General features: G+C 38.9%; 1 protein-coding gene across 1 annotated transcript in view; it reads right to left on the bottom strand.

Moving 5' to 3' along the window:
- LOC107703008 (dedicator of cytokinesis protein 10-like) overlaps nucleotides 1-11,856 on the bottom strand; it is an 89,274-nt gene extending 77,418 nt beyond the window's left edge. The window contains 1 exon segment of the mRNA XM_016505496.1: nucleotides 11,519-11,856. Within this exon segment, the coding sequence (XP_016360982.1) occupies nucleotides 11,519-11,659 (141 nt within the window). The 5' untranslated portion in view covers nucleotides 11,660-11,856.
- Between the last annotated feature and the right edge of the window lie 2,390 nt (nucleotides 11,857-14,246).

Raw genomic sequence — 14,246 nt, 5'->3', positions numbered from 1 at the left:
TGATATATATATATATATATATATATGTGTGTGTGTGTGTGTGTGTGTGTGTGTGTGTATATATATATATATATATTTTTTTTTTTTATAAGGACAATAAACAATAAAAAAATGAAAAAATGTATAAACGTCAGATCTCATTGTTACAGAAGCTCTAAGAGGCCTTGGGATATGGTTATTTTTCTTTCTTTCTTACATTTTTGTGATCACAACCTAATTTTCACATAATATCAACTTAATAAAAGTTGTTTTCTCATTATCACAAACTAATTTTCTTGTGATCTCGACATGACGAAATGCCATATACAGTGCTAAGTGTTAAAGTAACCAGCAAGGATTATTATTGCACATAGTAGTAAACAATATATTGCACGTCACTAACATAGCATATTGTACGTGTTAAATGAGAAGTAAACTCAGAATTAGGAGATAACTCAGCAGGTTTATAGAGTTTGGGAAAAGTTATTTTTCAGTATATTTGTGCATCTATGAATTGATTTAAAGAACCTGCCTGATGGGAGGATCTTAAACTAGTTATGAGTGAAGTCCTTATTGATGCTTTTGGCACTTCTCATACAGTGAGTCGTGTGAAACTGTTCAAGAGATGGCAGTTCAGTGCCAACAATACCCTGTGCTGTTTTTACAACCTGCTGAAGGGCTTTTTTTGGCAGCTTTGGTACCAGACTGTCGTGCCGATAAGATGCTCTTCATAGCGCACCTGTGAAAAATGACCAACCACTTTTGAGGAAGGTTAGCTCTCCTTAGTCTTCTCTAGGGCTGCCCCGTAATAGTCGACAAGAAGAGGTTTAGTCAACCAAAATGTTATTAGTCGCAGAAAAAAAAAATCCACTGGTGAAGTCACACAGTCCGTGACGGACAGATCGTTAACGGTTAGTCTATGGTAATACAGTATATCGGGCAGGACATCCAAACGCTCGCCTGTCATTCATCGACCTCAAATATGGCTTATCATCTGAAATATGTAAGTATTAGCAACTTTACAAATGCCACTCAAATCTAATTTTATCCTAGAGAAATGTGTGCTATTGAAGTGTCTGTGTGGAGTGTGAAGCTGAACAGTAGCGCTCACTGCAGGACAGATGGAGGCGCCGGTGCGCTCACTTGCTCTTAAAATACTCCCTCATTTTTGCTCATACAGGTAAGAGTACTACATCTTTCAAATCTGTGAAGACTCTACGTTAATTTGTATGCACTCACATTACTGCGCTTTAGTAAAATAATGAAAGCAAACATGATGCGCTTTCTGCCGTCTCGGTCTCTGTGAACTTGAGTGCGAAACTCCGTGTATATCTTTGCCTTACAGACATTAAAAGTATATATAGAGAGAGTGAAATGTCTACTTTCAAATGAATCAATTCAAATGGAAAACAAATATTCTCAGATTATGTATCCGTATGAAAGAGGCATACAGGCACGTCCACTACTGCGGAGATGACGAGTCGGTGTCGCCGACTTCATCTCTTAAACCGAAAACAAAGAAAGCACTAGTTTATCAAATTATTAAAATGTTAATGCAGCCTCCATACCGTTTTTCCCTGACACATTCATAATCATTACTTCTGCCGGTGCGCTGTGGCAAGCTTTATGCATGTATTTGAGCGCTTATTAAGCTATGTAGGCAATTAAAGGCTCATTATAATGATTTAAATGGTTTATTAATAAATGTGCGATTAGTCGACTTATGCTTCGAATGAACGACTACTAGTCGACCAGAAAAATGCTTAGTCGAGGGCAGCCATAGTCTTCTCAGAAAGCAGAGGCATTGTTGTGCTTTGCCAGGACCAGGAGAGGTCCTCTGTGATGCTAACGCCCAGAAACATAAAGTAACTCCTCATGCATTTGAAATAAAATTATATTACAGTAAATCACATGTTTATGATTTTTACTTCTGGCTAGGACAGCTTCTGACCAAAACTCTCATGAAGTCTCATGATTTCCCATGATCATTACTGCTTTATTTGGTCACCCTTTATTTTAAGGTCCAATTCTTGCTATTAACAAACCATTAACTGGCCTCAATAAACTCCTAATCTGCTGCTTATTAATAGTTAGTAAGGTATTGTTAAGTTTAGGTATTGGGTAGGATTAGAGATGTAGAATATGTGCTTTATAAGTATTAATAAACAGCCAATATGTTAATAATAGGCATGCTAATAAACAACTAGTTAATAGTGAGAATTGGTCCCTATACTAAAGTGTTACCCTTTATTTATTCAGAAACAGACATACTTGTGTATTTTATTATTTCATTTGGTTAGTTTACAGTTAGTGTTGCTGATAGATAATAGATTGGACATCACAGAAACAACTTTTATGTCAAGTTTAATTAAAATTAAGTCGCGAACATGAGAAAAAACCTGTTATGTCGAGGTCATGAGAAAATTAGGTTGTGACAATGAGCAAACAACTTTTGTTAAAAAAATTGTGATCACAAAAAAGCAAGAAAGAAAAATGTGGTAACACTTTATTTTAGGGTCTCTTAACTAGTTGCTTATTAGCATGCATATTACTATAATATTAGCCATTTATTAGTACTAAATAAGCTCATATGAATGCCTTATTCTACATCCCTAATCCTACCCAATACCTAAACTACCTAACTAATTATTAATAAGCAGCTAGGCGTTCCCCATAGCGACCCCTAGAGGACGCAGTGTCTCGTTCCCTACTCAGGGAACCATGGTTACACAAGTAACCTGAGACGTTCCCTATTCTAAAGAGTTACCAAAAATGGTAACACTTGGGGGCCAATTCTCACTATTAACTAGTTGTTTATAAGCATGCTTATTATTAATATATTGTCTGTTTATTAGTACCTATAAAGCACATATTTTGCATGATCATCTTCTACATCCCTAATCCTACCCAATACCTAAAATTACCAACTACCTTACTAACTATTAATAAGCAGCTAATTAGGAGTTTGAGGCAAAAGTCGTAGTTAATGGTTTGTTAATAGCAAGAATTGGAACTTAAAATAAAATGACCAACAAAAAATAATAATCCCTGACCTATTAGGGATTCTGTACATGGTATGGGCTTATAAATTTATACGTGACCCATGCTGGCAAAATGAGTCAGAATGAGCAAATTTTCGCATTTTTATTTTCACATTCTCCATTAAAATACCTTCTAAATGATGTATGACTTGTCAGAATCAGACAAAAAATGACTTTGAAGGCGATAGATTCATCAGATCTGATTTAGAGAAAAATCTAGTTTTCTGAAGATTCCAAAGCAAAATCACCAAGCAACATTGCATATTATTTTCTTAATAATAATTACTATATTATTAATCACAATATGTTACTCAAGGCCGGACCGACCTCTAAGAGTTTGGCCCTATTGCCTCCTGTACCAAAATACTTGGTCCCTCTGGGCCCTTTTTGGTGCTTAAGGCAAGTTCAAGTATTAGTTGTTCCTCTAGCATAGCATGGCGGGATTGTACTGGTACCCCATAGCGTCTTAGCAGATGCAGTACGAGTGAAGTATTCGTTACTAACGTAACCTCGGTTCCCTGAGATACGGGAACGAGTACTGTGTTGTGCACGACTCAGTCGGCGCTTCAGTCGAAGTAACCTGCGGATCTTATGGCAAAATGCCCGGTTATATAGCCAGATGACCCCGCCCATTCTGGCAGGCTCTGGCGGGCTTCGTTGCCATAGACTCGTGCAGCGCCGCTGCCGAGCCATTGGTTTGTTTTTAATTCACTGCACGAACCAATGGCCGTGCAGTTACACTGTGTTATTGAAAAGGCTTCAGTCATCGGAGAAAAAGGAGTTTTCCCCATAGCGTCTTAGCAGACGTAGTACTCGTTCCCGTATCTCAGGGAACCGAGGTTACGTTAGTAACTGAGTACATTACGTCATTTTGAAAAACAATGGAGGAAACAGTGGATCAGTACACAAACCCTGCAGGGCCTACAGACCACTGCTGTCCTTTCTCATTGATGAAGGCAAGTAAATCTGCTATGAATTGATTCTAAATGTTCCCACAGAACAGCAAAAAATGCAGGGAGATCATGTGGAGGAGACGCAACCGAACACTGAGACATTAGTCATTTTCCCAAATAAACCAGCATACACACATTAGACACTGACAACAGCTTCCTGTGTCACAGATCTAACGCTAATATCAGCGCCTTCAGCTACTACATCAGCTTTAAACAGGAGAAAACGAACAGCATATTGACACCACTGACAACGCAGTCTGACACATGTGCAATAACAGAACTCTAATCTCAAGATGTCCATGAACCTATCAACGTCTATGATATTTTTCATCTTGAATTATATATAAAACCTACATTTTTAAACCTGTTCTGTGAGTCAGTTTACACAAAATTTGTCATATACATCTATAGTAAGAAAAGTAAAACATAATTTAAAATAGTTTAGTCATCCAGTTGATATGGTAAAAATCAGTAATTCCCTAATTAATAACCAACTAGTCTAAATATTTTGACTGCATTATAACAAAATGTTCATTTTAAATAAATAAACAATATATATGCCTATATATATGCCTATATATATATATATATATATATATATTTTTTTTTTTTAAGTATACACCTTTTGCATTCCCGGGTCGAAATGTAAGCTTATAAAAAAATACATTTTTTGTTTGTTTTTACCTAAAACCATATAATATCAGATCAGTAACTTCTCATTAATGAACGAATGTGCAAAAGAATGTTACCGTGGTTTACTATGTTATACATTTACCCCCTTTTTATTAATGAAAAAAAGAGATTCTTGTGATGCAAAAATTTGTTTTCAACATTCATGGGAAATTTTATTTCAATATATCATTGTATGAAATTTATAAGAACATATAAACTGATAATTACCAGTATTATCTCCACTGGAATTAACTACATTTAATTAAATTGACACTTTATTTTTACAGTATATTTAGATTGTGACACTAATATCAGAGTATATAATAACTTATTAATTAATTTATTAAATTAGTCAGATTTGTGTGCACACCTCAGGATGAAAGTGGCTAATGGTTGCTTAGGAACGATATCCACAAAAATAATCTCATAATCTCATCATCATCAAGAAAATATTATCCTCCATACAGTCAGGCTTTGGAGAACAAGAAACAATCACTACTAGTAACATAACAGAGGAAAGTCTTTCTCCATGGCAACAAATATTATTGTCCATCAGCCAACGGCATGAATGTGAAAGAAACAATCATCACAAGGCTCATCCATAATTCACCAATTATCCTCAGTTCAGTTCAAACACTGACTAAAAGAAGAACCAACAGCATTCACATGTTTTATATAAGAAATAAAGGGAACTGCCAGAGGACAGACATTTCTTAAAAGCAAATTTGAAATCAACAAACACATGTATCAAGTCTAAACTGTACGAGAGCATCAGATGTTGAATTAAGTTAACAAACGTTCAATAACTTCAAAATGCATCAGACTGATGGGAGTGCAAACACAAAGCAGAGATGTTTAGATATTACATTCAGAAAGATGAAATACATACACAGCTCACTCGATTGCAGTCCGCCCGCACCCGTCTGCTTTTTATCTTCTTCCGAAAAGTGATTTTACTCGTAAAACTCATAATTATGCATGGGTTCGCACGCACGCACTGATATGCAGAGGCCACGGAGAGTCGACTTTAGCGAGAGAAGCAGAACTTTCCTGAGAGCAAGTGAAACCTGTCAGACGGAGCACGTGGTCGGGGGGAAGTAGACCTGCAGTGACATGTGACTTCAGCAGCAGAGACAGATGGAGAGCGACCATGACAGCCATAAACACAGCTTTTTTTTTTTTTACATCTGCATTTTGGCTCACTTACACTGCCAGGGTTTATTTGAGTCCAGATGTATTTTTATATATCAGAGAGTAGATGGAAGTAGTTGTAATATTCTACGACAGTCCCTTACAATCAGTGTAATGAAAGCTGCGTGTATTTTAGTGTGTAGAGTAGAGAGACTGATGCTGTATATTGTTGGCTGGCCAATAGAGTGATGCAGGGATGATGCATTTTTGTAAGCCAAAACCCAGAAACAAGCTGCATTTTACCACTTCCAGTTCCCTCATCCCAAAGTCAGTGGGGTTTTGGTTAAATGCCTGACATAAGGTCTTGGTGAACACAAGCTCAAGATATCGTCACAATTTATTCTCTGTCATAAAATACATCAGTAATGCCCCCTTGTGTTTTAAAGCTTTTATTTGTCTTAAAAAATCAGTTAAATGAGACTACAGAGGTTGTCAAAGAGTTTAAACATCATCACATCGAACAGATCTACTCACACGCTTTAAAGGCCTCATCGTGCGCTTAAAAACTATTCTAACTTAAACTTACAGGGAAAATGTCTCTTAAATAAAGACTGGAACAGTTGCTTAATAGTTTGGTTATAGTCTACGTTTAGCTTTTTACTTCTGTCGATTGTATTTAGGTTTTAAATTTCATCATCATAACCAAATTTGTGTTAGAATGATGCAATTTTGTTGGCCACAGAGCTTTTTTTCCGGCAATAACCCAAAAACCAACGGAAAAGTCCTATTGGGTTTTTGTCGAGGGAACCACGGTGATGCTCACTTACGGGATGGCCTACAAAATTACATCATCACATCTGCGGTCTATGAAAAAGCCAATATTTGGCCACTTTGAGATTATAGGCATTTCAAAATGTATTGACAGTGTTTCAATGTACAATGCACAAACAGGTGGCAAAGTTAGGTAATACTTTAAGCCATTTACCCTGAAATTCATTAGCTCCGCCCAACAGGAAGTCCACTTTTTTTGTAAGACTTTGTGAAAAGTGCATGCAGTTAACTTTAAAATACTTCACCAAACTTGATCAATATTATGCCAAGACACTGAAGATGATAAATTGCGAAAGGATATATATATATATATATATATATATTATTTTTTTTTAATGTCCAATGGTTTTGCCATGGCATGTCAATAAATTTATGGTGAGAAAAGAAAAACAGTAATTGTTTCATATCTTCTGCATCCACTGAGTGATGTTTGCACAGTGAGGCTGATCACATGCATGTGATTATTGTGTGTCACTTACAACAGGCAACAAGATCAACACTACAATATTACAGTACTATTAATACTCTCTGATTTCATTTTCAATACAGTCCATAAGTGAGATGCAAGATGGTACTAGTTGTTCTTTTAGAGACTAGAGACTTGACCTTCGCGACTGACCAATCAGAATCAAGCATTTCAGAGAGCCATGTAACACAAATAATTAACACATAAGCCATACATTATGAGGCTCTGAACTTTTCAGCAATTTTTTTAGGTTTACTTAAGGGAATCATATCTGCAGCTTAAGGCCTACTTAAAGGGGTCATATGAGAGAGAGCGCGAGAGAGAGCGAGAGAGAGACAGAGCGCGAGAGAGAGAGGGGGTCACATCACAAACACATACCAGCTTCATCACTGTGTCTGTCACGCGACTGTTCCCCTTTTGGGCTCTGTCTTTACATTTATTTTGAAAGATGAAGCTCGCGATTATGGTAAGGGGCGTTACATTTCCGACGAGTGCTTGAGGTGCTCGGCCAATCACAATGCACTGGGTCAGCTGGCCAATCAGAGCAGACTGCGCTTGTCGGAAGGAGGGACTTTGTAGAAAACGAAGCGTTTGAGAGAGGCGGGGCATAGAGGACCTACAATAATGTACAGTATTTGAAAAATAATGTGTTTTTTGAACATTAAAGCATGTCAACATATTCTGTTACACCAAATACACAAAATAATGATCTTTAAGAGGTCTGTTCTTTCTTACAGCATTGCTTTCGTGCATGAACCGTGCCTTTAGTCTTCTTTATTTTACGCAGAGCTGATAGTCACAGTGTTAGCTGTGTCAGTGAAACACAGCAGACTTCACTTCCTTACTTAAATGGTAAAATTGATACTTTTTCATGTCAACCCATGTTCATTTAGACCATTAACACCACTCTCACATGCTTTTTCTTCAGTAGGGCATGGCCTAAATACACACACAACTTTCGCTGTCTGTCAACTCTCTCTGTCTGCATGTTCATTTTTTTTCCACTTTGAACCATAATTGACACATTAAATGTGACTGTATCGGCTGTGTGCACTTACACACATGCATAGCTTACTGATAGGATCAGTCAAGCTGCCAGACAGACACCACAATGGTTGGGTGTCCTACATGCGGCTGATGGTGGTCGATCATAGGGTATGTGTGGAAGTAGTGTGATTTGTGGGGCCAGGGGAGACCGTATAATTCTAGCTACAGGAAATGGGAAAAATTGAAATTTGGCATTTTACACAATCCAAATTAACATGCTTTCCCCCAGCCCACATACTGCCTGGCCTCCACTGATACTGTAACCATTGATATTGTTTACTCAACATTTAAATAGCCTGGTTCAGTGTTGGCTGTAAGTGGACATCAGAGCACTTCTGAAACCCTCCACCTCCCCCAGCTCCACCTGTCTAGATCCAATATGGGATTTATGTATGCTATTCAGGAAACAGCATACATATAAGCTTATAGCAGCATGGCTGTGTATCTATTGGCAGTAGTGCTTGCTCTGCAGTAAGCATTATACAGGATATTAAAATTATCATATCAATTAACATGCTAAAACTATATATAATTGCTGAAGACAAATTCAGCAATTACTCTTTACTTAAAAGACATAATATGGTTCTTTGGAGATATGATATTCGAGAAAGCCTGATTGATCAGTTATCAAAGAAGCATGTCAAAATTATTCAGGAAAATACGTTTTAGAAGTAATAGAAGCACTTGGGGGAAAATTGTAAGGAGACTTATTTCATAGCACAATCTGACCTTCGTGTTAAGCTTTCATTTTGTGAGAGTGATTTTTGTTAGAAAAAGAGCAGGAGAAATACCAATCAAGTCTCATAGGCAGCAAAATCTATGAAAAGAGTGACTGTTTCATCTCACACAATAAGATGCAACGTGCAGAAGTGAAATGCGGCTGTTGTCACAGGAACTAGTACCTACTGTAGCCAAAGCACAGTAAACTCTTTTAACCTTTTACAAGGTCCATATTTACAAAATATAGACTCGTTCAGCTCATTCAAATTATAGAATCCATACTCTGGTCTCATGAGATGAAGTAAATCATCTGAAATGTTATGGTGTTGCTAGAGGAGGAGTACAGTGAGAAGTGCCTGGTTCCCACACTGAAGGTAAGTGGTAGTAAAGCTCTTCTATAGGGATGTATGAGTGCTTTATCAATGCTGTCATGAATTCATACACCACTATGTGATGTAACAGAAAAACCTGAAACAGAAGATGCTACCCTCTCCTCATTCCCTGCATTGCTGGGCATTTTTTTTACATCCCAATGACAATATACATTCTCCCAAAACCTTCAGTGGACAATCATTTCATCCAACCATTAACACTCTTGAGCACCTGTGAGGGATTTTGAAGAGCAACACTCAACACTCAACACTTTAAGAATTTAGCATGATGAAAATATGACAAAAAGTTATATTTTTAGACTTTTTAAACCTTTGCAGTGTCAAAGAAAACAATCAGTCATCTTGAATGTATATTTGCAGTTCTGTGGCTGAAACGTAAATCTTTTTTTTTTCTAAACGCCCTCTTATAAGAACAGAGTAAAAGGAGAAAAAAGCAAAACGAATGAAATGAATGAAGGCATAAGTAACTCCAGATGCAGAGCTGTTTTCTTTTTCTGTTGACCTACATGGAAAATCACTGCAGCAGTTGACATGTATTCCTACTCATTAGACTGAGAATGAGCCATATAAACTTAAACATAATAAATGAAACACAGCATAAGTCACTTTCTTTGCCTCGCTCTCTCGTGTCTCTCAGTCCCTACAGAACATAAGCACAGCTGTTGCTCGGTTTTTCCCAAAGATCCCAGCATTTTTCCAGGAGTTTCAGTTCCCATGGGTGTGCCTGCTGCACTACTTCTTCCGCTCTCTGTCTGTCAGAAACAGGTCTGCATGCTGGATCAAACCCCACTCCAGCTCTTTTCTAAACCTCTCATGCACACACAAGACTAGATCTTCACTAGATGGACAGATACATGAAACAATATAATGTGGAATGCACTATATTCTCGTTGTATTTTACAAAACTGCCCTTGTTTCCATTGTTAAACAACCCATCTTTAATCAATGAAAAACACATCACAGATCCCTGTTCTTCATTCTGCACTTAATACATCAGAGACAATATAACTTATCAGTCACCAGTCTGTTAACATAATAAAGTTAATTCCACTTTGGATCATTAGGTTTGGAACATCTGGACTGAGCTGTCTTAGATAAAGTGTTAGCTACTTTTTCAATGAATCATAATTATTTATGTTGTGCTTGTTACACGTTACATGTTCTTACTATATTAATAACAATAAATTATGGATAATTACATGCAACTAACCTTAACCCAAGCCCTCATCCTAACCTAACCATATAGTACATGTAGTTAATTAATATTACTCAGTACTTAAATGTATAATTACAAGGACACCTTCAAATAAAGTGTAAAAAGTACATATAATAATACTAAAAAACACAGAACTACTGTGATTTGTTGCTGACACTTAATATATAGCTACTATATAAAACTATTGTAAATCACATAACTCATTACCAGTTAACCAAGTAATGAGAGAAGGTTATGCAGCATTTCTGGACTTTATATCAGAAAAGCGGACAAAAAAGAAGAAAGATGGTAGAAAGTAAAATTAGAATAAATTGTGCTTCATTTTTTCCATTTCACCATGTTTTATTCTTGCTTTTGTGTTTTAGCACAGGTTTTATGTGTTATACATAGACATGTAAAATGTATAATGACATGCTGTGCAAATTTTGCAATGCATGCAAGATTCAGATTCTTCTTTAAAACATTGCTTTATCAAATTAAATATATAAAATAATGTAAAACTCTCATTGGTGCTCTTGTAGGAATGGCACAGTGACTGGAGCAGATGTCCAGTATCACTGTTCATCCTGTTTATGTTCAATAAACTTGATCCTAAGCAGATTTGAGCTCATGATGACACATCTATTTAAATGCAGTTGTCCACATACAAAGAACAGGCCTCAGCATCTTAAACTTAGGAAGTCCAACCTTATATACAGAGCTGGGCTAGGATATAGTTACAAATCAGGCAGCTGAGCTCTGCTATATGGTATACATCACTTTCCATGACTTTATGTATGCAAAAAAAGGTTGAATACATATGTCCAATCAAAAAAAAAAAAAAAAACTAAACTAAACTACTGAAAAAACAAAAAAAGATTCTATATATAAAACTAAACATAAAACTAAATTCCATTAAATCAATGAGTGTTCTATGTCAGAGTTATAGTGAAATTTTGAGAGTGAAGAACTTAGCATGCAAATTCCATTCTAATTCCAAAAACTGCAGTTTTGAAATGTTTTAGAATTCTGGAAGTTTTCAGTAATTGCTGCTTTTTATCAAAGGTTGGGAGGTAAGAAGCTCTGGTTACCATGATGATAACGGGTTCGCTGGTGACCATCCCCTCTTCCGGTGCAGTGATTTCCAAGAGAAGTTGTTCCTGCTGGTGAGAAAAGATGCGTGAATGGTTTCTTCTCATTATGGAGTGGAGTAGACTGTTGGTACAGCCCATGCCTGAAGATCCCAAACCGGCATAGAGCTTCAGGGGATTCCAACCTGAAGCTGTATCCTCCGGAGAACCACTTCTTAAAGTGAACGCTAGCTTATTTTAAATGGTTCACAGCTAGGACTAATTTGGGGTCATCAAAAGCGATACAATTACTTTTTAAGGTCTAAGATCAGAAAAAGACTTAAACTGTTGATTAAGTCCAGTAAGTGTGTGCCCTCTCATCGTCATCTCATTCTGTCCCCAGCTGTATCTGTCTGCCTGGCCAGGTCTGCCTCTGCAGATCCACTAACATCCAGTGAGTGTCTTCCAAAACCACACACACACACACACACACACACACACACACACACTCTCTCTCTCTTTCTGGAGAAGTGGAGCACAGGAAACACTGACAACATTGTCTCACACAGATCAGCTGCAGCTGTGCACAGCTGGACGCACCAATCAGCACCCGCCCTCCACATCAGCTGACCAGGAAAAAGAGCCAAAATCACGCTGGCAGTATACACACTCCCACAGTCTGCTCCTGGACCCTCGCTCTCACATACTCACATTTTTTTACCCCTTGTTTTCTTCCACTCTGTTCTTTTAGACTTGCGATTTATGAGAAAGGTTTAGGTTTATCTCTAAAAGAGTGAACTAATAAAATCAAGTTGGGTTCCGTTTAGCAAATTGAGATGTGTAAATGTGTCTGATTAGGTTGGTATGAACTATTAAGCAGCTACAGGCAATAGGATGAGCCTCAGATGACAAGCAAACAGACCATCCCGTAGTGACAAAGCATTGACAGTTGCTTAGGGTTTTGGTTTTGCGTGACGCACTTTGAAACTTTTGCATTGACTACTGCACCATTGTTTGAACTAGTCCCTGCACACACTTGTCTATTATTGTGGTAAGTTTCAGGTTCAGGCCCCTAAATAGCACTGTGGTTGTGGTTGGTCGCTTTACATGCCTGTCACACAGAATCTTCCAGATTAAGTGGAGAATAATACCAAACTTTTTTGGACTCTTTCTTTGTAATCCAAAAAGAGAGACTTCTCTCCTCTGGACCGTAACCTTCCCAGTCCACCAAGTACTGAAATCCATGTCCCCTCCGTCTCGAGTCCAGAATACGGTTGACCGAATAAATTGGTTCCCCATCTACGAGGCGCGGTGGGGGGGGAACCGGGGCTGGCGGATTAATGGGTGAATGAAAAACCCACTGGGCTAAGAATCTTAGTGACAGTAAATGGGCCAATAAATTTTGGGGCTAGTTTATTACAAACGGGGCGGAGAGGAATATTCTTGGAAGAAAGCCACACTTTTTGACCAATGACGTAGACGGGAGGCTTCGACCGGTGGCAATCGGCCTGAGCCTTAGTGCGCGCTCCCACCTGAAGGAGAGTCTCATGGGCTCTTCTCCAAGTGTGACGGCACCTCTGGACGAAGGTTCTCAGGTATGATACACTCGGGAGTAGACGGGCGCTCGGAAAAATCAAATATTTGAGATAAGGCGTCGGGTTTGATGTTCTTGGACCCGGACGGTAGGAAAGAGAAAAGTCAAAATGACCGGAAAAAAGTGCCCACCGAGTTGTGATGCTAGGAAGAGCCTGTCCGTTGAGTGCGTTGACAGAGATAATATGGGTGAGAGGAACAATGGGGATCTGAAGGTGTTGTGCTAAGTTGTAGTCCATAAAGTTACCTTCAGCCCCGGAATCCAGCCGGGCTTGGCAGTTGTGGATTCCGGCTGCCCATTGCAGTCTTACCAGGAGGAGAGTTGAGGACGAGGATTTTCCCAGGGACAATCCACCCGACAGTAACCTCAGCTCTACTGCCGGGCTTGGCCTTTTACCTGACAGTCAGCCAGGAAGTGACCCGCAGCGCCGCAATACAAACACAGTCCCCTTGCTCTCCGATGGTCTCTCTCCTCCCGGGAAAGCCGAGCTCTTCCCACCTGCATGGGTTCATAATCCGAGGTGTGACTGACCGTATTACAGGAACTGGTAGTGGGATACTCAGGAAGTTCCGACGCCAGCTGGCGGCGTCCTCGCTGATCACGTTGATGTAGACGGGCATCTACCCGAAGAGCTAATTCGATGAGTCCATCAAGATCAGTGGGTAATGCCATCGTAAAAATCTCCTTCTGAATCCGGTCAGCCAACCCATGCAGGAACATGTCCCACTGCGCCTCCTCGTTCCACTTGCACTCAGCTGCCAGTGTCCGGAACTCAATGGAATAATCCGAGACGGGTCTGTTTTCCTGCCGTAGATTGGCTAACATGCGTGCCGCCTCGCGACCCACTACAAGTTGTTGGAATTGGGTTGTGAGCTCGGACACCTGCGCTACCAAGGCTTGCACAGCTCGACCCGTAGCTAACATCTGTTCCTCTTGACGATCCATGCATGCGTTGTTGTTAGACAAAAAGTCCCGTAGATCCGAGGCATTCGCTGAATCCATAGGTAGGTCAGATCGTTCTCTCACGGGTACAAAAGGAGGATTCAATCGCGAATGTGAAATATAACAGTTTATTAGGAAAAAGTCCCAACCAGACCAAAGGCAAGAGTCAAACAAGGCATGTGCAGGATATAGTCACTCTTGGTAGCGCAGGGC

Source organism: Sinocyclocheilus anshuiensis, unplaced genomic scaffold (assembly GCF_001515605.1).
Source record: "Sinocyclocheilus anshuiensis isolate Anshui unplaced genomic scaffold, SAMN03320099.WGS_v1.1 scaffold482, whole genome shotgun sequence".
NCBI classification, from domain to species: domain Eukaryota; kingdom Metazoa; phylum Chordata; class Actinopteri; order Cypriniformes; family Cyprinidae; genus Sinocyclocheilus; species Sinocyclocheilus anshuiensis.
Note: the sequence above shows the minus strand (reverse complement) of the source record. Positions and strands in the feature narration are given on the sequence as shown.